Source organism: Fringilla coelebs (genome assembly GCF_963513975.1).
Source record: "Fringilla coelebs genome assembly, chromosome: 7".
NCBI lineage: Eukaryota > Metazoa > Chordata > Aves > Passeriformes > Fringillidae > Fringilla > Fringilla coelebs.
Window position 1 is genome coordinate 7,870,341 of NC_140035.1, and position 26,049 is coordinate 7,896,389.

The following is a 26,049-nucleotide window of genomic DNA, read 5'->3' on the forward strand; positions in this document are numbered from 1 at the left end:
TCACATGTGTTTGCAAGACTGTGCTCCAGGGATTTGTTTGGTTTTGTTTGTTCTGATCAATTATTCTTATCCCAGGGTCATGATTTGTTACCTACCTTGCAGTTCTGTAGAATTTCAGTCTCTCTTATAGGAAAAGAAGCTGTCTGAGTTCTCTCCCAGCCACTTTCTTTCTCTTCCACTCAATTTTGAAAACCAAATTGTGGCTCATAGGTTCAACTTTCAGGTATTCTTGTACTGCAAGTAATCAGCAGGACTGGCTACCTTTTAAAAAATAAAAATTTTCATCTAGTCTCTGTGTTTTTGAACAAAAGAAGACTGGAAGTATATTTTAGTGTAGCATAAAGCAGAATTGTAAGGAGGTTTCATCAGAAAGCATTGGTGATTTTTAAATTGAGCAAGAAAGAGAAAAATACATAAAGCAAAGAAAAGGATCTTAGGTACTGTGCAGGAAGGGGAGGGCTTGGCATTTAAGGGCTTCCCTTCTTCTGGGGCTGGAATTTTTTTTTGCATGTTTCAGCTGAGGAATAGTTCCATTTCTACTCTTAGTTTGTGGGCTCTTGATAATTCACATAAAATTAAGTGCGTGTCTTCCTCCTAAAGCCACTTTACATTTGACACCACTTTTTGCTGCTGGCTGTTGTATCTGCAAGTACAGGGTGAAAGCAAGCAGGATCTACTCACAATCTTGGCAACAGAATTTATTTCAAGGGGTGACCTATTACAATTTCAGTATTTTAGAGCTATGTGTAAGGTAGATTTGTATCATATTTGTATCATATTTGTATCATATAAGTATTATACTGGGAGGAAGAATTCACAGTGACTCTGCCTTTTGGAAATGCCTTTCTTGGCTGGAAACTTTGGATGATAGAGTAGAATAAGACTGTGAGAATGTTCAGAGGGTGACTGAGAACTGGTTTAGGATGGAGACAAAGCTGTTTTATGAAATGAATGAGGAATAAAGATGATACAGCCACAATCTGTATCATCTTTATGTGCCACTCACTGTGGCACAACAGTGAGTATCCTTCAGAGATATTTACTTAACTGGGATCTGTCAAATGGAATTAGCAATACCTGCCAAGTAGTAATAACAGGATTAAAAGCCTGCTCAGGGTTAAAAGCCTTCTCAGGGTTCAGTCATAAAACAAGTCATTTTTAATCCTGTGCTTTGTCACTAATCATTTGAAATGAAAGTTTTCACTCCAGAGACAAGACAGTGTGGGTATCTTCACGATTAAGAACACTAACAGCCTGAAAAGGGGGGAGAGAAGCAAAAATCCTACTTCTGATCTTCAAAAATTAATTAGATTTTTTAATTAAAGAAGTTTAAATAAAATAGAATCATTTGACCAAGTGAGGTTTTTTGGTAACCTCTTGAAAGCTGCTGTTTAAATGAGAGGAGGCTGCCAGCTCTCAGTAAGAAGTTGCTTCATAGGGAGCAGTAGTCATTAGAGTGGCTCACTACTTAGTCTACCTCTAAATGGAGTCTGAGAGCAATAGTTTTAGTTGACATAAATTAAAAACACTTAGCTAAATTATTTTATAACCAGTTAACCATGCCTTGGTTTTGCTTGTATTAATTTCTTTTGCATTAGAAATAAAAGTGCATTTTTGGTGTGGAAATACACATTACAGGAAGTTCTTGTTGGTGTTATTTCAAAAGCATCCAGCATTTGATACATGCAGCATTCTCTCATGGTTGTTTTCTTTTGCTGTTGATGTTGAGTGATACATCAGCTTCCCAGAAATTCTCTGTACCAATATAGAGCTCAGTACATTTTGGGTTATTCAAACTGGTTCAGCTATTTTTGCTTCAGTTTTGAGCTCACTGCTGAGCTTTGAGTTCTGGCCATAAAGGACTTACTTCCAAGTCACCTTCTGTTGCCAGTAATGGTTAAAATCATTGCATTGCTCATGGTTTGTAAAAACCCTCAGCTTTATAGCTTTCTGCAGCAGAAATCATGAAGTGGCTACTGCTAAAAATCATTAGTTTGGGGACTCATAGGGAAATCTGTTTCAGATGGTAATTTAGAAGCAAAGGGAACAGCAGCAATAGTGATAATAAAACTTTGCTCTTTAGTTAGTGTTTTCCCATAGTAAGAGAGAATGATAAATGACCAGGTTTTTTACACAGTCTTTGGTGGAAATATATTTACTTCCTGTTACACTCCCTGGGACATTGTATATCATCAGTGTACAGTGCTGAAATGGTGTAACAAAAACTTCTGTGGCATTTGGCTTCTTTAGTCTTGTCACAGATGCATTTTCTCAGTGTGAATTGAGGTGGTGCACAATATTGCTGTTGCTTTGATTTTGGTGTTAAGCTGTGGAAGTGCACATGTGGCTGTTGTGATTTTTTGCACTTTGTCATGAAACCTGGAGCTCAGCCTCACAAAATGAATGAACTTGATACCCTTTACAACAAAGTGAGCAGGGAAAGAAGAGCAGACAAGGCTAATGAGTGGCAGTGAAGAAGGAAAAAGGAGGATGAGGAGCCAAGACTTGAAAAATAAAGAGCATTTCTTTAGTACACTTGAGGTAAAACATTAGTGGGTCAGTCAGAAGTCATCAGCAAGCTGAGAAAAGTTAATTGCAAGTTGCTATTTGTTTTTGCTTTTCCAGTGTGTTCTCACACCATGATACAAAGCTGTAATTTATATTTATGATGGATGTACTGTGCTGTATGTCCTTGCAGAAGTGTGTCTAATTTCACAGTTAGAAAACCAGATTAAAATTTCTTTATTCATTCAGCTGTTATAAAACTTGTCTCCTGTATGATTTTGAAGAATGTAATGATATTTTTTAACATGAATAGGAATATTTCAACTGGAAAGACAGTTTCAAAAGAAGGATTTGCTTTCCATAAGTATTAAAAGTTTGTTTAGTTTGTCCAATTTTATAGTAAAATGGAATATGAAGACAATGTTGGTGCAAACTCATGCTGAATTATTCTGTAGACTGTTCTGAGCCTGAGGAAATGATGTATTAACTGCTGAACATTCATTTCTATCTACCAAAATGTTGGTTTTTCTCTCCTTCTGTCTTACCTCCTCCAGATTTATATATTTGAAAATAACATCTACTATCAGCCTGATGTAAAGAGCAGCTCATTGCGCCTGACATCCTCAGGAAAAGATGGAATTATTTTTAATGGAATTACAGACTGGTTATATGAAGGTAAGCTGGAAAAATATATCTGTTTATGAAAACAGATGCAAGGTCCTTGTACAAACCCAGCAGCACAAATCTGTTCATTCCAGAAAATGCTGAGGGTGGGTTTGCTCCTTTCCCTTCTCATTTTCCTGCAAGATTGCCTTTGTATCTGCTCATTCTTTGTATTGGCTGCTGGTTTGCATATAGCAGTGTTTTCTGAGAAAGAAGAATTCATTTCAAGCCAGAATGTAGCAAATGAACTCTTGGTAGCATGTAAAAGTGAGCAGGGAAAGGGCTCAGTTGGCTGCTTTTAGGGACAGCAGTGATGGTCCATTTACAGTTAAAAGATTCCAACAGAAAAGGGCACCCAGATTTGAGTGGGGGATAGCTCAGTCTGTCTTCTACAGCCAGTACCACAGAATGTTTCTCTGCACCCAAAATGCTTTTAACATAATAATAAATTTAAGGGGAAAATAATAAAAAATGGGAGCAGATTAGCTTGGTATAACAGCTTAAAACTATTACACATTTTATGTACTCTTTCTATGGGACTCATGTATTCTATAGATAAATAGCTTGGTGTTAAACACTCAGTTACCTGAGGTATAGAATTTCTTGTGTGAAGAGTTTTTTTAGAAATGGTGTTAATACAGCATTACTTCACCTTAAAAATGGTCTATTCACCTCTTGGCATTGCAGTAGTTATGAGCAAACAGCTCTATGTGTGGTGTTTTTTTCCAAACCTCTGCCCAAGTAAATTCTGAAGTTAGAATGGTAATCTGCATCCTTCAGCCTGTATCTGATAGTTACCCACTTCCAAGGTTTTCATTAGTTTTTGAAATCTTTTAATGTGGCAGCACATTTCAAAACAAAAGAACATTTTTTAAATGGGTTATAATTTTGTATGCACTTAATACTCTTAAAATCTTCCACAACAGCATGCAGATTGAAGAATTTAAGCAGATAAATTGTAGTTGATCAAGTTTTTGCTGAAACAAAGGGAAGTTAGCAAGATTTAATAAGAAGTTAATAAGAATCACAGTCAGGAGAAGCAAAAGTCATCTCATTTGGGACGAGAAAGTTTCTGAGGTGTTGTGGGAAATGATCCCAAAGCCTTCCTCATGAAGCATGTCCTAAAGCCTTTTAGTGAAGAAGCTTTCTTTGCTCATTAATTTCCAAGTTTTTTAATCCCAAGCAGGGTGTTGCATTTTCTGACTGGCTCCCAGGGCAGGCAGTGAGCCCTTCTCAACTCTGAACACCATGGAAGTCAGGGTGAGAGGGAGTTCTGTCTGCACCTGCTGGAGAACCCCATTGTCTGCTGGCACAGGAACACACTGCTCCTTTCCCATTAACCTGGAGCACTGCTCCACTTTCAGCAGTTTTTTAGCAACATCAGAAGCTGAGCAAGCTGAATATTTTGCAGGTGAAGTTAAGAGATTTTCAGTTGAATCGAGCACTCTTCCTCCTTTGACCTCATTCGTTTTCTTTTATCTTTTCATGAGATTGTTATTAGCATTTTACCTTACAAAGCATTTGGGAATAGCTTTTCTTTGTGAGAGTAACCTTGTCTAAATGCAAACAGTAATATTTTAAAGCAAACATAATTGTGGTTTTCTGCTATCTGATATTCACCATTTGTTCTCTGCTCTTCTCCTGTGTAAAAGGTTTTAGTTATCCAGCCAGGGAGAGAAGCATGACCCAGAATATATGACTTTGAATATAGGTCCCAGCTTCATTTCACCTAAACTTAGATAATTCAACCCATTAAAGCTGCTTCAGAACCCTCAGAATCCAATTAGCAACTTGGAGAGTCTCTATTGACAGTTTAAGTAGTTTTGTTAGGTAGGCTCTCAAATTAGGTATGCAGTCAGGCCTTTTCCCTTAGTACACTATTCTCAATTAGTTTTCCAGCCAAATTCTTCAGCTTTAAATACAAAATCCTTACTAAGCAGGCTAACATATCAAATACATAATGAAAATTCTAAGTGTTTTCCACAAGTGGAAGCAGAAGACTTGTGCAGGGAGAATTCAGAATTGCTCAGGAGCTGCTGGGATTCCAGGAGTTTGGGTTCTGTTCCTGTGGTTGCTTCTGGTTTGTTTCTTTTGTCTGTGATATACAATGACAATAAATGTAAGAAAACATTGAGTGACATTCTTGGAGAATTGGATTCATGTGAAAAGCAAATAAAATTTGTAATAAAAAGAAAGTTTGGTTCAGATTTTCAGAATGATTCACTCCAGAAGAACTGAACTTCCCAAGAATTAAAGCTGTCCACTAGACTGAGACAAGAAAATCATAATATCACACTCCAAAAATGATTACATAAATACGACTGTGTGAAGATCTGCATGTTATCAGGTGCCACAACTCAGAGAAAGCAGACATACTGAAGTTCTACATTAAGAGGAGAAGAAAAAAAATTGGCAATCACAAAAAATACCCCAAACCTCCAGATTATTTTAAATTATTTAAAATTTAAGTAAACACACATACTGGAATGCAATAGAACTAAGCATATGTCAGTAACAATCATCTTTCACATTTAGATGATTTATTGATGTTAGTGGAAGTATGCACTTGAGGAAAATGCTCCTTCAATGTTCCTTGTTATCCAACCATTCAACCCAGGATGATGTGAAATTACTGAAATTACAGCAGGCACATTTCAAGTTGGCACAGGGAGAACAAGCTGGACATTGTGTGCCAGCTGAACAAGCTGGACACTGTGTGTGAATTCTTTCATGGACCCTAAGTAAATCTGGTTTTGCAGAGGAACTTCTCCACTCCCACATTGCCCACTGGTGGTCTCCAGATGGGGAAAGACTGGCCTTCCTGACCATCAATGACTCTCTGGTGCCCAACATGGTCATTCCCAGGTTCACGGGAGGTCTGTATCCAAAGGGAAAGCAGTACCCATATCCTAAGGTAAGTGGGAATGCAACCCCCACCTCCTCTTCTGTGTTCACTCATAATATTCAGCCATGTGGAAAGAGTTTTTCCAGACAGTAACAGAGGCTGGTTTTGTTCATGATGCTTTTCAGGAAATAATATATATTTTTTTTAGTAGATTATAATACCTGTAAAGAAGCTATCGGGTGAGGGAACAGCAGAGAATCTAACTTATGTAATTTCATGAATGATATTTTGCTTGGTAAAATCAATCCAGCACCTCAGAAAGAAGGGTAAAGCATTTGAAGGACTGTATAGTAAAAAGTTCCATCCCCAACTGCCCAGGAGTCAGATACTCTGTGTGCAGAGCTCAGGGCAAGTTCCTTCACAGATACAGAGATCTCTGTAGATTGTGCTGTTGTTAATAAATGTGACAGACTGGCATTGAATAAGATAAGCCACAGTAACATATTTTCATGGCCATCAAAAAGAGAAAAAAAAATTAGAATTGTCACTGTTTTAGAAGATTTAGAGAAGATTTTTTAGATGTGCTTTGGAAAGTGAAAGAACAGCCCAGACAGGGGTAATGCCTGAAATCGCTTCTCATTTTCTGGGGATTTTCAGGTGAGGTGCCTCCAGATCTGCTGTTTTGATCTTACAGCTGATCAGTTTATCCAGCCCTTGCACAGTTTTAAAGTGTCTGGGTTCCTTTCTGACCGGTCCACCTCTATGGTTCTCCTCTGGCATTTCAGGGGAAGTTTATTGAGAGCTTTAGAAAATATTCCTGTTACCTTGCTATTCCTTCTACTGCTTTTTGGTAATGAGCCTTTATTCTCCATGGCTGGAGAGTTAGACTGTACCAGGTACTATGAAATAACATACACATTATATAAATAGAATATATTTGTGGTGTGACAAAACAACAGTAATTTTAGGGGTAGTTTATATTACTTGCATTGGCAAAATGCCTTGAGTGACAGAGCAAAGAAAAAAAATAAGGAATATTTTTTAGTCAGCTTTGTAAATGAGCAAGGAGTAATATTATTTCATTAGCAATTCAGCATAAAAGTGATACACAATACTACTTCAGTAATCTCATTAATGAAGAAACATTATCTTTATTTAATGTCTCCATTTAATACAAATTTAGCTCCTCGTTAAACATCATTAATTGATAATGAAGCTAGTGGTGTAGCAACAGAGATTACAAAAAAGATTTGGCCTTTATTATAGAGTGCAACCATCAGAGAAAATGATAACTAGGATTAAAAAAATAAAGTGAGCCATACATGTTTTTTGTGAGCACTGGAACGTGCTTATCTGTGTACATGTCATACACACAGATGGTATTCTTAAAAGGTTTTTAATTTTTTTCCCTAGCAGTGTTAAAAACACATAAATGCCACTTCCTTGTCCTCCATACCACTCAGAAATGACTGGATACAGATTCAGACTTTATTTTGAGATAAGCCCAAACAGGAATTTCTAACAGGAATTTGTAGGTGTATTTCAGCCTGTCAAGAGCCAAGTATACAACTTTGTCATATACAATAGTAGATCTGTAGAATTCGTGATTTTTAGCTTTTCCTTCCAGTATTAAAAAGGGCTCAGCCCCACTGAGGAACACACTCCATGCTTTGTATCCCAAGGGTGTTATGTACTGTAATTCCTGTGACGTGAAACTGAAACTTGGGGGTGGCATGTCCAGGACAGGGATGGGGGACCAGTAGCACCTCCTTGCAGCCCTCCAGAGCTTCTCTTCTTCATCTCAGGAACATCCCTTAGCAACAAACCATGGCACAGGAGAAGGATGATTCCCACCTCCCTGTAGATCCTCAAAATTTATCAGACTCTTCCCAGTGGGTATCTATCAAACTGCCATGTTATTCCCCTTTAGCCACAAGAAGCATTTTGTTTTCCTGGGAGCTGGCCTGCCAAAGCAGCTGGCTCCTGGTAAAGGCCAGAAAGTGAGATTTTCAGCTCAGCAACCAAGGGAAGGAAGACTGAGGGAAAATGGTAAAGAAAAAGATGTGGGAGAAGAAGAATGCTATCCAAGACTGAGGTAGTGCAGCTTTTCAGAGGAAGGAGCAACAGCATCTGAAAAAGGCTTAGCTGGAGGCTGCATTTACCTGCAGATTTAGGAGCTGACTGTGTTTTGGTAGCTGACTGAACTGGGCAAAGACACTTCTAGTGCAGGTCACTTGCTCTGCACAGGAAGGTGTTCCATCAGTAAAGGGTGATGAAAGAATCACTCAGTACTTCATATCTTTATCTGTGTGATTCATATGGCTATGAAATTAATTTCTCAGATTTAAGATATTTAAGCTTTAATAACTTTTCATTATCATAAAAATACTGAATTATGTTAACAACTGAGTCTGCTTAGCTGTCACTCACTGATTCAGTGCCTCTAAAACTCCTATTTTTTTTTTTCTTTTCCAAAGGCAGGTCAAACAAACCCCACAGTAAAGCTGTTTGTAGTTAATCTTTATGGACCAGCACATACCCTGGAACTGATGCCACCTGACAGCTTTAAGTCAAGGTATATAATTTCATGGTGAAATGTTTTATGGGAATTATTCCTAAAACAACCAGGATGTTAACAGTGGCCACTTATTCACAACTGTTACAAACAATCTTAGGCTGGTGTAGCTCTCTTCTACATAAATTGAGGTACTGTAATTTATTGCAGGAATAATTTAATAGTGAATTATGCCTTGCAATTATTAGTGTCAACTGGAATGCTTACTGATTGTGTTAGTAAGAGAAATTATTTTGAATGAGTGGAGCATTTTGAAGTATTTTCTTTCTACTGATGGGTCACTACTGAAAAACATAATAAAATCTGCTGCTGCTTGCTAACCCTTCATTAATTTAAACAGTGCTGTAAGATCTGAAAGAGATTTCTTGCCATCAAGATCAGCATCTTCCCTCTCCTTAAGGACATTAAAGTTGAGCTTTACGTGTCAGAAGGAGCAAAGAAGTTAAGCAAAAAAGCAATGTGTAAGAAAAGATCCCCAAGATAGAGATAATCTTGAAAATGTTGTTCAGATGTTATGGTTTCACTTCAGGGTTTTCAGATTCATTCTGCCTCCTCAGCAGATGGAAAGTAATAGTAGACTCAAATAATAATGTTACTGTCTTAAAACTTTCTTTTTCTTCTTGAAATTGAAGCCAAATCTCTGGAGCATCTTTGCCAGTTCTTGATAAAGATATTGTTGTTGTTCATTAGATGAAAATTCTGGCTTGCTAGTGCATGAGAAGGCTGAGTAAATCTATTTAAATCTGGGGGAAAAAGTTAGTCTCTTCTTCATTTTAACTATTAAGGTATAATTTCCATGCAGTAAAACTTAGATTGTATATTTTTTATCTATTTTTACTGTAAATTGTGAATTTGACTCGGGATTTCAGTAATAGTCTTCACAGTGGTCATCAACCCATATATGTCCGTATATCAATATATATAGAGATGTGAACAATGTGCTTTAAACAGGCTTTTCTAGAGTGAAAATCTTTGGAGTTTGCAATGATTGGGAGTTGGTTTTTTTTTTTTCCTAAAGTATTAGCTTTTTTAGTAAAAGTAGCAGCTAACTTTAGAATTCATTTTATTTCAGTGTGTTTCTAATCTTTTCATTATGGAGTTATTAGTAAATAAGTCATGGGAGTATTTCAGAATTAAATTGAATGGTTCATTATCACATATAGTTTTAAGGACAGAAACATTTTTAGAAATAGTTATAGGTTATTTATTAAACTATTTTTAGAAGCAGTTATACAGGTCATACCCATCTGCTGTTATGGGAGATTCACTCCTGCACAGAGAAACCACAGAAATGGGAAGGGAGGGGCAAAGGGAAGGGGAAAGAGGTTCTGTTAGTTAACCACAAAAAGTAACATTCAGATTCTCAACCTTTCCCAAATTGTGTCTGGTGTAGGACCTTCGAAGACATAAAACTCTTTCCCTGATTTTTAGAGCATCTGGGAACTTGATGTAAGATTGAATAAAGTCAATGAAAAATTCAATGAATAAATTCAATGAAAAATTCATTTTCTTCTTTTAGGGATCCTGTAAAGGTGCTTGGTAATATTCCCCAAGTCCTGTGCAGACTATTCTGATATAAAGATAGGGATAACACTTGTAAATTTTACTCCTGAAAGTTTCATTCTGTAGAAAAATTTACCACCAGCTATGCACTGTTAATGTCACAAAACGACTGACAATCTCCCTTCAGATACATGGTTGTATTTCATGAAATTACTGTTTCCTCCTTGGTGCTTCCACTTCATGTGTACAGTTATGTTTTCTTCAGTGAAAAACATCTTTAATAATTTGCTTCAGTTCTCTGTCCAGAATGCAATTAGTTTTTCCTCTTGGAATTGGGGTTGTGAGGAAGCTGGAGGTGTGTACAATAGAGGCTGAGAAGCTTGGGGACACAAACTGATTGCTGTCCTGCTTGTGTCACCTGATGTCATGGTAGATCTTGTTTTACTTGTGCACGCATTTTTGCCCCCCAGTAAGATCAAACTGTTAAAGGAAAAAAGAAAAACAAAAAAAGAAAAGGTAAATATTAGACTCAGAACATACTTGAAGTCCCCATTTCTGTTTATCATTCTGGTATCCAGATGTGAAAATACCTGTTTTACTAGAAGTCAAATATGAAAGGAATCTGCAAGCTGGGTTGTTCAGGTCTGTTCTGCAAACACAGCACCAGGCTGGGTGAAGCTGCAGTGCACTCCTGTCTCCTGCCTCTCCTGTGTGCAGCTTTGCTGCTGGTGCTGCTCAGCATCTCTGATCTAGCAAGGAGCCTTTTGAATGTATAATTAAAAGCCTGTTGTCAAAGAGTAATGAGATCTCTATCAGTAATAGATTAAAAGCCTAATTATATTCAAGCTAAGCCCCTTGTTTTAAAGGGGGTCTGAGTTTTTTCCAAACAAGCTGACTCCACTGTTGCACATAACTCAGCTGGACTGTGAGAGCTGCCAGCAGGGAAGAAGGGAAGGAAATAGCTGGGCAGGGATGACAGTGTGCAACAGGTCTGACAGCCCAGCAGGATCTTGGGAGGAGGGAGGCAAATCCTCCATAGCACCAGCCCAAGGGAAGCCCACATGCTCAGCCAGAGGTGTTGAGGGACAGACAGTTTGGCTGATATTATGAGCTGTTTGTTAAAACAGAAACAGGAACACATTGATAGTGAGAGGGACCTCCCTTTTATCCAGAAGTCCTGTTATAAAATGTTTGGTATTTTATAATGTTGAAGTGGGCTCTAGCTGAACTATAATATTATAGAACTTTTTTATATCTTTGGCAGTAGGACTGGATTATTTTGCAAAAATGTGTGTATCTGAAGTTACTCATTGTTGGAATTCAGTGCTTGTTTCTAAGCCTGGAAAGTACACAGTTCATGTGTATTTGCAAGCATATGTCTCACAGTTGGTAAAGTTTGTGTATATATGCAAAAATTTCCCAGGGGAACATCACACTGAAGGACTGAGCCATCTCACTTGTAGAAACACAGATGCTGGACATTTGGGGTTATTTTCTCCATCCTTTAGTACTGGCACTCTCATGCAGTACATATTCAGTATTTGAATGAACTGTATATATGGGTTTTTTCCTAAGGTCTAATCTGAAATAACAGTGATCTGAACTTTGTGTTTTCAAATGTTTTGCTTAGGGAATATTATATCACCATGGTGAAATGGATAAGCAATACCAAGGCTGTGGTGAGATGGTTAAACAGAGCTCAGAATATCTCCATCCTTACAGTTTGTGAAACCACAACTGGAGCTTGTACCAGGGTAAGTTGTTAGGGTTTTGTGTTTTGATTTGTTGGTTTTTTTTTTTTCCCCAAGGTCTCTTTTCAAGGTTTCTTCTGCATTTTGTTTTCATATTCAGAAAAAGATATTTGGAAATCAGTTTGCAGATGCAGTAGTTGCAATCTGAATATAATTAGTCAACAGGGAGAAAATGGATGTGAGAAAATTTCAAATGTGGTGAAATGAGTTCATGCAGTTAGCAACTTTGAGTGACATTTTCAGAATTACTAAGCTTTATTCATTCATTAGTTTCATTGGAAGCTGCAGTTGCTGAACATCATGTACTTGGGATATAGCTAGAGCAGTGACAAGCTTGTCCTCTGACAGATATTTTCAGCTGACTGGTTTCTCCTCTCTCCTCCTGCAGAGTTTCATTTTAGATCTTTCTGTCTCTCACAGCTTCCATACACTTAAGGAAAAAGTGTAAAATTCTTATAACTCCTACAAATTTGATCACAGAATTAAATAACCTTAGAAAAAAAACGTGAAAGGCAACAGAGATATTTCATTTTTGAATGTAAGCCAAACTGAAATACATTTTTCTCTTTGAATCCAGACACATTCCACCCCTGGACCCAGACTTTGACCTCTGACACTCCTGCATTACATCTTTCCATTTTCTCAGTCAATCTTGCATCTTGAATGCATTTGGCTGCTTTCCCATTCTGAGTCACAATCTCTTCCCAGAACCAGCTAAAAGGATAAATATTTTCTGTACATGCTGATATCAGTACCAACAGATGCTCCAAAGCAGAGGGTATAATTTGGCAGTTTAAATGGTTATGAGTGATTAATGTTGGCCTCTGAGTCAAAAGGCTCCCATCAGTGTCTGCTACTGAAGTCAGTCATATTGAAGTGTCAGAGATTATTTCCAAGCTCGTCTCCTTCTCTTGCTGCCTACTACAGGGTGCTTTTCCTCACTCAGAAACTATGAATGAATCCCCAAAGTATGGATTAAGATTGTGACCATGCAGATTTGGTTCCTGTGAGCCTTTTGTCTTTTTATTAAGAAAGTTGGTCCTGAACCACTGCAGCTCCTTCTGAGAGGGAAACCTTTATGTGCTCCAAGGTCAATTGGACGTGTTGGAAGTAGGTATCCAGGGAGCTGTAATCCAGGACATAATGTGAGAGAAACAGACTGAGAAGTTCCACTCCAGAATACTTAGAGTGCAGCAAAGGACATTTTTAGGGGGCTGAGGAAGGATAGTGATGCAGCCCAGTCCTGGCTCCTCCTGGAGGGTTCCTACACTGCACCCTCTTGGATAAGGTGATACTCTTAAAATCATCAATGGATGAGGAAAGGCTAAATATGTGAGAATTTAGCATTGTATCACACCATTTTATTTCAGCTGTAAACCTTTTTTTCTCTCTAGGATGTTGCACACGTCCTCAGTTTCAAAAAGGAATATATAAAACCAACTGCTGCAATAGCTACAGATTTTCATTTTTCAGGCCGTATATGTACAGATTCTTCTATAGCTAATAAATTTTCATTACTTCTCTGTGACTATGACAATTTGCAACAGTTAATGTGTATTATTTTTTTTTCCAACAATGTGTGCATTATATTTGGTTGTTTTGTTGTTTTTTTTTTTCAAATGGCATGATGTGAAATATGAATATGAACAATAAAACTCAAAAATTTGTTTTTATTTTTTTTTCTCATCACTAATGCCACACTACAGCCCATTAAAGCACAGGATTGTGATTTGAAAAGGTCTCACAATTTGAGCTTGATTCTGGCTGTTTGCCCAGTGTTGATGAAGGACCTAAAATATCCAGTTGTCAGATGATGCCTAGAGGTAAAAAACAAATAGAGCTGCCTATGAAAAGCTTTTTGATAGCTAATCAGAAAGGACTGAAATGGCATTCTTAGTTCCCCTGTGATGTTCTATCAAAAACTCTGAATAAAGCAGCTGACTTTGTAATTAAATTATCATTTGTTTCAATGCAAGTGCCAGCAAAGAGATGAGGAGATTGTAGCACAGTAGAAAAAAACCCCATTAAAGAGCTAGAGACCTTTTGCTGAATATGGGAAATATTTTTTCTCTATAGCTATTCCATAAAAGCAATTTTTTTCCTATTTTTCTTTCTTTTAGAAATATGAAATGCAGTCAGATCTGTGGCTTCCTAAACAGGTACAGTAGAAATGCTATTTCTGGGTGCATAATACGTAATTGCTTCATTGTCATTTTTATTTAACTGTGTGTTATTTTATAAGCTAATAAAATCCTGAGACACCTCTGAGGGTTTTGGAGGCAATATTCCCTTCAGTTTCTGGTCTGTCTGGATTCAGTTCAGTAAGCATTTAGATGAACAGCTGATTAACTACCCAAGTCTGGGATGGTGGAAGACAGACCAGATGAATCTCATTCCAAGCATGTCCTACTTACTGTGATTTGTTTCTGATTTAAAAATGATCTCACCAAATTAAAGCAGGAGTTCAAAGATTAGAGGTCATATGGGCTATAATTGAAATGAGAAAGTAAAATATTTCTAAATTCATACCCAGAACAATATGTTTAACTAATATGTCAGCCTATTATTCCACTTTCATAGCTTCACAAGAACTGTCCAATAACTGGATGAAACACATTCCATTTAAACTACATTTCAGGCTTCATTTTGCAATGTGCAAATGAGAAATCATTTTAACAAAATACCCTATGCTTTTATAGCAAGCCATTTCCTTTAATACTTCTGTGCAAAGCTAGACAGGGAGAGATGGTATCACATCAGGCTGCAGTTTGTGGTAAAACCCTGATTCAGAATATCACTTCAATGTGCTTATTTTTCCATACAACTTTATCAAAATCAGTGGGTGTTAAACATGTACTCAGTGAGTCCAAACCATTGAAACTTTTGTTCTTCTCCTCAGCAGTAGGAGTTATCTCTGTCATTATTGGTATGTCTGTAAAGGACACTGTCCTGGAAAGTCCCCCTGCATTAGGAATGAGAGTGCCAGAGGTAATTACCAGACATCATTGTGTGGGAGAGTTCTGCAAGGGCTGTAATATTCTAAACAGCCTTTAGGACAGGATTGCACATGGCATTAACTATATTCAGCTTTAGCCACCACATTCTTGTTAAACTCAGCAGAATATACTTAAAACCTAAGAATGTTTTCTCCAACTGACTTCTGAGCGCAGCAAAACCAAGGAGACAAAAATATTTAGGCTGGTCTTTTGTTAAGAAGTGTAATGAGGAGTGTGCCAGACTAACACAATGTTACACTCACAGAACGAGGAGCCCGTTTTCTCCAAGGACGGCAGTAAGTTCTTCATGACTGTGCCAGTGAAGCAGGGTGGCCGTGGAGAGTTCCACCACATAGCCATGTTCATTGTGCAGGTAAGGCTCTGGTCAGGCTGCTTATGATATCCTATCTGGGATTTTACTGTGGCCCAGGCAAGGGCCTGAACTTCAGTTTAATCAGAGCACTTGTGTTGAGGTCATTTGTCCCATCCAGTTTGTCTCTCAGTGCAGTGGGATGTATTTATAACTTCTTCCAGAATAAATGCTAACTATTCTCTAAATACATTATTCATGCATATTTTTAAATAACAAATGATTTTAAATGTCTCCTCAGAATCTGCTCTTACAGAACAGTAAAGGGAGGCAATACCCAAACTTAAGACTTTTGTGAAAGTTAGGACTCTTTTATTACCCTTTGCAACATTTTTCAGCAGCTTTCATTTCCCAGGGTCATTACTTTTTCCAAAGAAGAATCTGAAAGAAGATAAATTTGCAATGTGACTTTGAAGGTCACCAGTATGAAGTTGTGATGAACTAATAAAGGAAATTATGCCCTGGAACGGAACACTCCAAAGCATCTATTTAAATCATCAGAGCATTAATCCAGGTGCTTTAGCAGAGCCATATGACATAGGAAGGATTACCAAGGTACCCAAACATCAAACTGGCAGATTTGTGCCAGGCAGCTCTGTTCTCAGCCTTTATGACAGTGTTCTGGTATGAACATTACTAAGTCTGAAATATGTTCACAGTGCACTGCAGACAGAACAAGAACAAAGGAGCTCTAATGACAGTTTAACCTGAAGAAACAAGAACAGAGACACTCATTCACTAGAGTAAATATATCAGGAAAGAGTCAGTGACGATAAAAAGGGATCACAGGCATGTTGAATTCTATTTCATAGAGAAAACAGTAACTCAGATGACAGTCTGGTCAAGGTGTATTGATATAATAACCACAGAAAAATTCACACCTGAGCAAAGCCATTTAGTCAGTTGTGGTGGGTCTAGGGCTGGCCAAATGCCAGCACACCCACCAGAATATACTCACTCATTTCCTGCTGTGAGATAGGATTAGGAGGAAGGCAAAGCAGGCTCAAATCTTTATTAACAATAACTAAAGGAAAGCCAGGCCGGCCTTGTTACCCGTTCCCAGGCTGGAAGGAAAAGAGAGAATTCCTGGCATTTGTTTGTTTTAAATTGTGAATCTCACAGAGGTGAATCTAGTTTTTAATTGGCTTATTAACATGCTCATTCTCAAAGCCAGCCAGTAATTGGTTTTGCTAGGCACAGAGGAAGCTCTCAGCAGCTCCTCTCAGAAAAAAATCACTTCTGTGGGTGGCTCCAATGCAAAACCAGCACATCAGTCAAGTCTCTTATTTTGGTATCTTTCACAGTGTGAATAAGTAGCTTTAAAATAGATTAAATAATCATGATCTAGATCTGAAAGTTCACTTGCAACATTCCCAACATTCCATTGTTACAGATACAATCAAGTTTGACTTAACCTTGTAGGCTCTGACATTTCTTGCTACTAAAAAGTCCAGGAAACTTGATTCTAATTCAGGAAAATGTTTAAGCAAAGATCAAGCCCACTCCTATTCAGTAAGATAATACATGCCTACCTTTAAACACCTTTTAATTCCAGCAGAATAATATTTAAAGTCAAGCTTTTGTTTCAGGATTTAGTATTCTGTCCCTTTTAGGCAGAATTAGAGCCCTGAATACTGCACAGCTCCAAAACTAGAAAACACTTCTATTTTGCCTGCCATCAGCATGAAAAAACAAATCCAAATGGTATCACCAATGACAAATTTGGCTTTGAGCATGTAGCTGCTCCTGAGAAAAAGGAAATGTGATATCCCATGTATCAGCCATTATTCATCAGTAAGCAACATTCTGCGTGGTAATGGGGCTGATACAGAGCAGTAAAGGGCAGGAAATATGTTTATATGATGTGTTTTACACACTGCATTAATCTGATTGTCCATTATTTCTAAAGCAAACATAGAGGCATAAAAAGTATATTAACCGTTGCACATAAAGCCCTTTGTCACATTAGATGTTTGTCACACCTTGTGAGAGCCACAGCAGCACAGCAGGTGCCCTGCAGAATTTAAAGCAGTCAGCAGATCTCCAGTACCCAGATGGTCACAGCATTTCCAGGATGGAAAAGGGTAACTGGAATTTGGCACTGGGATTCTCATTCCTTCTCTGGTGCCACTCAGTGGAGGCCTCAGCCCACTGGCAGCAATCAGCTTTCATGTGCAGGAAAGTTAGAACCAATGTGGAATTGCAGGGATAAAGAAGGAAATTTTAATGGCTCACTTCCATTTAATCACTGAGGCTGATTTCTCAATCTTACTACAAATGTTGGTCTTTCTCAGGCTGCATTTCTTTGACTGCTCTTCAGAAAAGCATGTGTCAATGACACAAAGCACGTTAGCAGAGACATCTAATTAAATCTTTATGCAGGGAGAAGTTACTGTCTGAAGGGTTACTGTCATAGATTATTTACTGTATGAATGGAGAGGGCTGGATGTGTGGTTTATTGTTTTCAAATGCTTTTAGTAACTTATGAAATATTTAAAAGAAACTAATCTCAAAATGGGATTGAATCATGTCTTATGTATCTAGACATTTCTTTCATGGAGCTTTGCAACTCTAGAAAATCTCTTTTTTTCAACCACAAAATAAGAATTATAAAGTAACTTTAATGGATCAAGGGGATAACTTTCTTCAAGCTTCATAAATTATGTATTATGGCTGTAACCTTGAAAAATAACCATGTTTATTAATGCTTGGCTACGTTTTTTATTGCTCTTTCTTGTTAGATTCTGTGATCTTAATATTCAAATATCTATTTCAGTAGTTGCAGCTTCTTTCTCTCTAAAGAAGAAATAGTCACTTTCAATAAATCACTAATATGTATTTTAATCATTCCTGTAGACAGCACTGAATAACTGAATCTTCCTGAACAGGGAGACCTCATCATAAACAGATGTACAGCACCTAGCACAATATCCTGATTTCATTTGGTACTTGCAATCTTGTCAGAGAGTTGCTATGTCATTCTTTCCTTGTGGATCTGTTAGGAAATAGATCAGTTCCAAGGACTTGATTCTGCCTTGCCAGCTCCCAACATGTCTCATAGGGTGTCTTTGAGCATTTGCTTCTTTTTAGTTATTGCTGCTGTTGATGTGGAGCTCAGGGCACAGGTCAGAAATACATGGATTAAAAAAAAAGTCCTATCTCTTTGCCTTTATGCCTTTTTGTAGGCCCTGTAACCACTGAGTATCACCTCTGAGATGTCATCTCTTTTCTTTATAAATTTTGTCTTGAATTTGGAAACTAAGAATATGTATATCCATGCCAAGCATAATAACCCTAATATAAAAAAATCCACATAAAGTATGTCCAAGCTGTGAGGGTTGAAGTTTTAATCTTCAGTAGCCTGAGCCATGATTTTAACTTTTGCACTAGGAAACACTCTCAGAAAAGCTTCTCACTTAGTTTTTTTTGATTTTAACCTGTGTCTGATAAATAGTCTACTGCAACTTCCAGCCAAAGAGTTGGTTTTACCTGTATTGCTTTCTGACTTCTATCATCTGTTGATATGGGGGCAGCTGAAAGAAAAATTGGGCTAAAATCCAAGATTATTCTAATGACTTTTAAAGGCTTATGGATGGGAGGGAAAGGATAAGTGAAGTTCAGGCCTGTCAAAATATTTATTAGGCTTGTGGTTTAAAGATGTTATGTTGCATATTAAAGTTTAAAAAGCTGTAATCAGTAATGACATGTGCAGGCAATCCTGCTAGGCAAAGAAGAATGGAGCAAGGTGAAAGTTAATGTTTTCCATCTTTCAACAGGCTAAAAGTGAACAAATCAGTGTGAGGCACCTGACATCGGGGAACTGGGAAGTTATCAAAATCCTGGCATATGATGAAAATACTCAAAAGATGTAAGCACTATTCCCTTTTTTAATAAAAATATTCAAGTTATTAAAGTTGAATCCATTAAACTCAAAATTAAACAACAATATTTCTTTCATTTTGGAAAATTACCATAACTTTGACACACCTGGGTACATAAGGTGCAGTTTTAAGAAAATTCAGCTGCCATTCTTTTCCTAAATGCTTTTTTATGCAGAGGGAAAGAATCACACTGTGATATCACTTGACTCTGTATTTTTCAGAATAAAAGGAATCAACACACAGAGCAGCAGTAATAATATTTTGGTAAATTCTTTCCTGGAATCCATTAAGAAGTCATAATAAATTTTTACTACTTGATAAAACATCACACCTTTACTGCATGAGGTCTCAGAGTTTTGGGGATCTGATCCAACTTCATAAATTCAAATTATTTGTAGAGATTATCAGAGCTCCTGATTCTCATCCACGGAGAACTCTTTCCACAGCCCATCTTAGTGAGAGAGTGGAAGGAAATAAATATTTGGTGCTTTTGGGGAGGACTTCAGAACTGAGACATGTCTGAAGACTTCACCTGACTTCAGTGGATCTTGTTTAATTTTCACTTTTATCTGTCCATGGCAAAAAATACACAAGCATATCTAATTCTCATTTGCATTAAAATAAATGATATTTCAACAAGAACTTTTTTGAGGCTTCAAGAAGCCCCATCTCTTCCGCTGGTACTAGAGAAAGTCTTTTGGTGGGTTTTGAAAATATATCCGTAGAGAATTTCCTGGTACTTCTGCAAGGTCCAGGGGTACAAGTGAGGTCTGGATGCAGTCAGAGGTGACAGATGCAGAGAGGTGACAGATGCACAAGGGCTGTCTCAACCACTTGAGGGACTGCCTTGGCCTCCTTCTGCCTGTCAAGCAGAAGCTCTGTGGGGATCTCATCAGGGAAACACCAAGGGCTTGCCTTGGTGTTCTTGCAAAGTCTCTTTCCACTGATGCAAAGCAGATAGAAGAAAAAGTTGGTTTACAGCTTAAAAATGCTCTCAGATCCATAAGACTTTTTGTAATATATGACATAATTTCATTGTGACCTTTATCTGCTATTTGGGTTTATATTGCAAACTCTTAGAGTGGAGCAGAAACTTTCTCTTCTGTATTTTTAATATGCAGAGAGGTGTCCTGGTTGCTACTGGAGTTCCTTGGCATCACAGGAATTAAAATAATGAAATCCTGTTTTCATCATGGTTTTAACAGGAAATTGTATAGCTTCTGAAATAACTAATCTGTATGTTGGATCTAAGTTTAGTCTCGGAACTTGGGTTTATATATAAGTACTTGATCTTCATGGATATTTGTGAACTTGTAATTTTTAAAAATGTTGCTTATGGTGTCTCTCACTTCTCTAAACACTACTCAAATCAGACAGTTTACCAAACTGAGTTTTATATTTTTTCCTCTTTTGGACACAGTTATTTCTTAAGCACTGAAGAGTCCCCAAGAGGAAGACAGCTGCACAGGTAAGAGCTACACGGGGCTGTGTTATCAGCTTCTTCATCCCAAGCCATAAGTGCTGTGGTGCTTGAGTAATCATTTACCTTGTCTAAAAATTAGTATGCTTGAGCTGTAATAAAGAAATTGCCACAGCTTTTCAAAATTAAAATTCCCATTTTCTAAAAAAGGGAAAAGTTTCTAACAAAAAATATTTTTACCACTTAGATCTTCACTAGTCCTTTACAAGCATCTAAAAAGTTAAACCTAAATTCAAGCATTTAACATAACTGTGGTTTAGTATATAAAAATATTTATAGGGTTTAATCATGTAACTTAAAGTGTGGGGGCAAATCACCTTATATTCAGTGCTTAAACTTGAGGCTAGTGAGGTTTACATGGTTTCTTACTAATGTTGTGAGTTATTTCAGTGCCAGTGGTGCTTTGGGCAGCTTTTGGATCCTGTCCACATAGCCAAGGTTACTTTGTTGTATTTTATTCCAATGTAAAATGTTTCTGATCATTTTCTTCCCCCAGTGTATCAACAGTGGGGTCATTGAACCGTCAGTGTCTCTCATGTAACTTCCTGAAGGAGCAGTGCACCTACTTCAGTGCAAAGTTCAGCCCCTTGAACAGGCATTTTCTCCTGCACTGTAAAGGTGAGGCAAATGCACAGGGTGCAATGCTGCTTGCTTCTGAATTAATGTATTCCTTGAGAAGGGCATTAGGCTGGATTCTAACATTTAGGTCAGCAGTAGGTTACTCAAAGTTCTGTACAGAGCCTATTATAAGACTGCAAGTAAAGATGTTCTGTGAAATTATTAAATTAAAGATGTTCTGCTAAATTATGAGTGATGTCAGAATGCTGCTCCAGTCCTGACCCCTCTGTCCAAGTAAAGGACATCAACTTACATTCACCCTAAATAGAAATCCTTCAGCAAAACATTTGGAATTTTGGTGATGGTACTGTGGTTTGTAACAGTTTATTATTTTATATATTGGGATTGATCTTGTGTGACTATACCTAGTTAAAAAGTGAGTGTTCTCTAGCAGTGTTTGTACACATGTATGTGCAGTGTATCTGTACAACCCTCATAATTATGTGTATGGGTGTATCTACCAAAAAACAGGTGTGGTTTAATCCCCAGGGACAGATCCTCTATATCAGTGCATTTGTAGTAAATAACTCACAGTGTTTTACTGTTAGCTGCATTCCAGTAGCACTAAATGGCACCAGTTGGCTTCAGAATTTCTGTATAAACAAAAAAAATTAAAACCATCCTACACAGAGAAAGTTATAACCTACACATAGGAAATAAACACTGATATATAAGTGATAAAAAAAGGTTCAGGAAAGCATGAGCCAATGCATAATAAAGTACATAGTTAGACTTGTTGTCCTTGAAACTTGAAAAATTTTACAGACACTATCCCCCCAGCATTTTTTTAATGGCTAAGATCAGAGTGCAAAGAACAGATGACAATTCATCTGAAATTCATATGAATAGCTCATTTTATATTCATGCTTTTTCTCTATTTCTTTTACAACTCTACTATTTTTTCCCCCACAAAAATAAAATACCTGCTGACTTGAGCATTGAATGTATCCAAACAAGGAAACCATGAATATATATTAGCTAAAATAAGGTATTTGTTTTCAGTTTTGTTGGTTTGGGTTGGTTTTTTGTGGGAATGCACCTACAGTACATAGCTGAGTAGAAGAAGAATGTACAGACTGTACATTGTATGGTTTATACATGGTTAAATCTGCAGTAGAACTGATGGAGCTAATCTTGAGGTCCTTCTCTGAGTAATGAGCTCCTCATGCTTTAAGCAGAGCTTTCCCTTGTGCTTGACGTATTCCATATGGGGTAAATCTCAGATTCTTGCAGGAGAGAGGGTTGATAAATTGGGAAGGTTTTTTTGCCCTGAATCAGCAATGTGCCAGGGTCCAAAAGCATCTTGTTACTATTTTAGCTAAATATATTCAGCCTGTAATTTTTAATGTGCTTCTTTGATATAAAAATGTGGATGCCAGTAGGAGGTTGTGCATGTGATTACTCACAAGCTCACGACTTTCAGTGACTTTGGCAGTTCTCTGTTTGAGCTGGGAAGGCTGTAGACCATCCTCCCAGGATTAAACCTACATTCCACTGAGTTGCAGTAGACTACCCTGAGCTGTAGATTTTGGGCAGGGATGCTAAACCACTGTCATTAATTTTTTCTCCCTCTAACATTTATGCTGGCTGAATTATTCAGGGTCTTCTCCTGTGTTTCCTCAGAGCTTGGCAGGTACAGCTGCAGTGTGGCCCCTGTGGAGTGCCAGGGCCCTGGGCTGGGCATTTGGCAGACTGGTGGCTAGGTCACCATAGAACTGGCATCAAAACTCTTCTGCTGGTGAGAGTATGAGCAAACTGCTTTGAGGAGACAAATGGCACATCTGCTGTGTGCATACAGACTCATTTTCCCACAGCAAAAAGCTTTCACCCAATTGTTACAGAAACAATTTGCCCAGAAAAACCCTTGGGGAACTCTGGGCTGTTTCTATCTGTATAAGTTGCAATTCTTCAACCTCCTGTTCACCCACAAGCACCTTTATTAGGATTGTTTTTCCTTCTTAGTTTCCCTCAGCCAGGAGATCTCTCTCATTTTACCAGCTGTATCCATCTCCAGAGACTCTCCTGAGTGAGAGGTTATTTCTTGCCTGGTAGATGGAGGACTGGCTCCTCAGCCTCTCAGTTTTGGCAAGCACATCCTTTTCACTTACTTTCCACACTGCTTGGGGATTTTTCATTTAGCACTTCACAAATGCTAGCAAGATATTTTTCTCTCCACTCAAATAAGATAGTTTAGAAAGGGAGTAATTGTTTCTCCTCTTTTCTCCAACAGGAAATAAGCTGTGGGTTTGGAGTTAGTGATAGAAGGTCAATGGGAAATCCAAATATTGTGCTTTGTTCTGATGCACTGTAACACAATGCCCCTGACACAAATTTGTCCTTTTTTCCTCCTCTGATCAGTGTTTTAATCTACTGCAATCTCCCTTTTTTCAAAATGTCATCATCCTTCCATCTTTTAGTATGACAAATAGAGGTAGGCTGGAAAATGCTGGTGCTTCCCTGCTCAGAAATTATTTTCTTAAATAAGAATTGAAAGCAAAATGACAAATTCAGAAGTAAAAAGAGCTGTAAATAAAAACAAACCAAAGCAAAAGAGACATCTTATGAAATTATCTTCATAGAGAGCTAAGGCAGAAAGCTGTGATTTGTCAACAATCTACCTGTAAGATTTTTGTCAATCGTCCCCCTTGAGGGAGAGAATGAAACTGATAAAAATCTTCTGTGAAGGCTGTGAATGTCATCATGCTATTTATTTCAGGTATTTACATTTCCCTAGGCTCATGCCATAATTAATTGAGAGAGACAACCTCTCAAAACACATAAATTAAGCTCTGTCTCTTCACTCTCAAAGGGAATTGTTTTCTTTTGCCTCAAAAAGAAAATTGTAACTCCTAATTTCAAAGGGTCCATGCCTTCATCTGCCATGGGGTCCTCAGGGACTTCAGCTTTACTGCATTGTTCTCCATCACCCAACAGTGGCTGAATGCTTGTAATTTTAGCACTGAGGTAAAACAGAGCTTCTGATGTGTAAATTCCATGTTGTTGGGGGTGGGGACACAAGATTTTCTTTTGCAGGTTTCCGCTGGTGGGGATCTTCAGAGCAGGGACTGCAGACTCAGCCCCTTTTGAGTATGCTGAGTGCTTGGTCTTGCCAGTTTTACATGCCACCTTGTGCATTTGCACAGCAGCTGCTGGCATGAAGAATTATTCCTTGCTTTTAGTTTCTTAGTGGTGCAGTGAAAATAAAGTATGTGAAATAGAATTAGACTACATCCCATCTAGATTTAACTGTGATGCTGTTGGTTTTACGGAGTTGGCATACCAAGGGAGCTTCTTAAACAGATAATAATGTGAAATATATTTTTTCAACATAGCTATAGTTTTTTCATAGAGAAAATAAGTGAATATTATCATTAATTCAATTCCCAGTCAACCTGTCAAACTGCTATATTTAAAACAGTACCATTAAGTGCATTCATAATTTTTTTATTCGTCATTTAAAACTAAAACCTGGAGATTATTAAAGAAAAAAAGGAATGCTCTTTCTGGGTGCAGGGTCTGAGCTGCTGAATAGGCAGAAGGCAGTGTCTGTTTCACACTTGGTTGGAACTGTAGCCCAGCCTGTGTCATTTCCAAGAGGTACCAGTGGAGTTCCTGCTGTGTTTGAAGGGAATTGTGTGTATGGAGTTTCCAGGATCCTGTCTTGTGTGGTAACTGGTGCTCCCATTCTTTGTCACTGAACTACAGAGTACAAACTGCCTCACCTTTCCTCTGATTTTCTTCTCTCCTCAAAACAGGACCAGGTGTTCCAGTTGTAAGTGTGCACAGGACAAGTAATACTGCAAGTGAGTATACCTTATGAAATAACTAAGTTTTCTTATCATCCCTAATTTCTTTGGGGAGTATGGGAGAGTGGAAAGTAAGCGCATGAAAATGTCATGCAAGTACATGAAAACTAATTCATAAAAAGTGCTACTAATTACCTTTTAGCAACATCCACATCAGCAAATGGCAAGGAAAGCAGTTAATCCTAAAACTTTTCCAGATTTTTAGATATCTTTTGGACTAAATGCATGTGACTTATCTTCTGTTTACACTTACATAAATTAGATGGCAGGCTGGTCTCCATCCTTTTCACTTCCTATGTAGATCATGCTGCCATTGCAGCACACCTTCTCTGTTTTTAGAGATGTTGTTAAAGTTGCAATCCAATAATGTTGAAGTCAGGTACAGTCCTGGGATGATTGATCATAAAAGCTGACCTACATATGGTGAATTAGTCCTTCTCTTCTATTTCTCAAACCAGAACAACTCCCTGACATTTTCAATGAAGACAAATCCAATAATAAAGGTTTTTAGGAGGGTATCCTATACCTCTGTTTGTCAAGTTTTACTCATTATTTTCGTGTATATGGATGCCAATATTTCCTGTTACTGTTTCCTGGCTGCTGAGGTGCTTTTTAGTGGAAGACTGTCCTTCAGCAGTTGAATTTTCCTGGTGGTGCCGCAGAGGTGACAACTCTGCCACCTGCAGCTCCACTGTGATTCCACCAGCATGGAAGTGTGGGTTACAGGAATGGGGGACATCTTTTCATTCAAAAGCACTAAACCAACTCTTGCATATCCTCATTTCATTAATTGGATTATCCCCAGGATTTTTCCCAGAATCCAGAAATCCTGAACTGTACCTGTGTGCATCCCTTTTGTCCTGGGCCAGTCCCTGTTCAGTGCAACTAATATTGCACGTAAAGTACCATCCTGATAAACAGTGCCATGCTATGAAGTGTTAATTAATATCTGCACTTTAGTTTCCTTTCCCCCCCCCACTTTTTTTAATGCCATTGTTTGTGTTTGCAAAGCCCAGTTCCACAGCACACCCAGGGCAGGGAGTTTTCTCCAGCTCA

At 37.9% G+C, this 26,049-nt stretch overlaps 1 protein-coding gene across 3 annotated transcripts in view; it reads left to right on the top strand.

The window, feature by feature from the left end:
- DPP10 (dipeptidyl peptidase like 10) overlaps nucleotides 1–26,049 on the top strand; it is a 426,949-nt gene that overhangs the window by 383,475 nt on the left and 17,425 nt on the right. For 2 of the 3 annotated variants that reach the window (XM_084209340.1, XM_084209341.1), the window contains 10 exons: nucleotides 3,060–3,180; nucleotides 5,928–6,082; nucleotides 8,491–8,588; nucleotides 11,722–11,845; nucleotides 13,963–14,001; nucleotides 15,104–15,211; nucleotides 18,985–19,076; nucleotides 20,510–20,557; nucleotides 21,066–21,187; nucleotides 24,943–24,990. In XM_084209340.1, the coding sequence (XP_084065466.1) occupies nucleotides 3,060–3,180; nucleotides 5,928–6,082; nucleotides 8,491–8,588; nucleotides 11,722–11,845; nucleotides 13,963–14,001; nucleotides 15,104–15,211; nucleotides 18,985–19,076; nucleotides 20,510–20,557; nucleotides 21,066–21,187; nucleotides 24,943–24,990 (955 nt within the window). The remainder of the gene's footprint in view (nucleotides 1–3,059; nucleotides 3,181–5,927; nucleotides 6,083–8,490; nucleotides 8,589–11,721; nucleotides 11,846–13,962; nucleotides 14,002–15,103; nucleotides 15,212–18,984; nucleotides 19,077–20,509; nucleotides 20,558–21,065; nucleotides 21,188–24,942; nucleotides 24,991–26,049) is intronic. The other variant, XM_084209342.1, reaches the window with a different exon arrangement.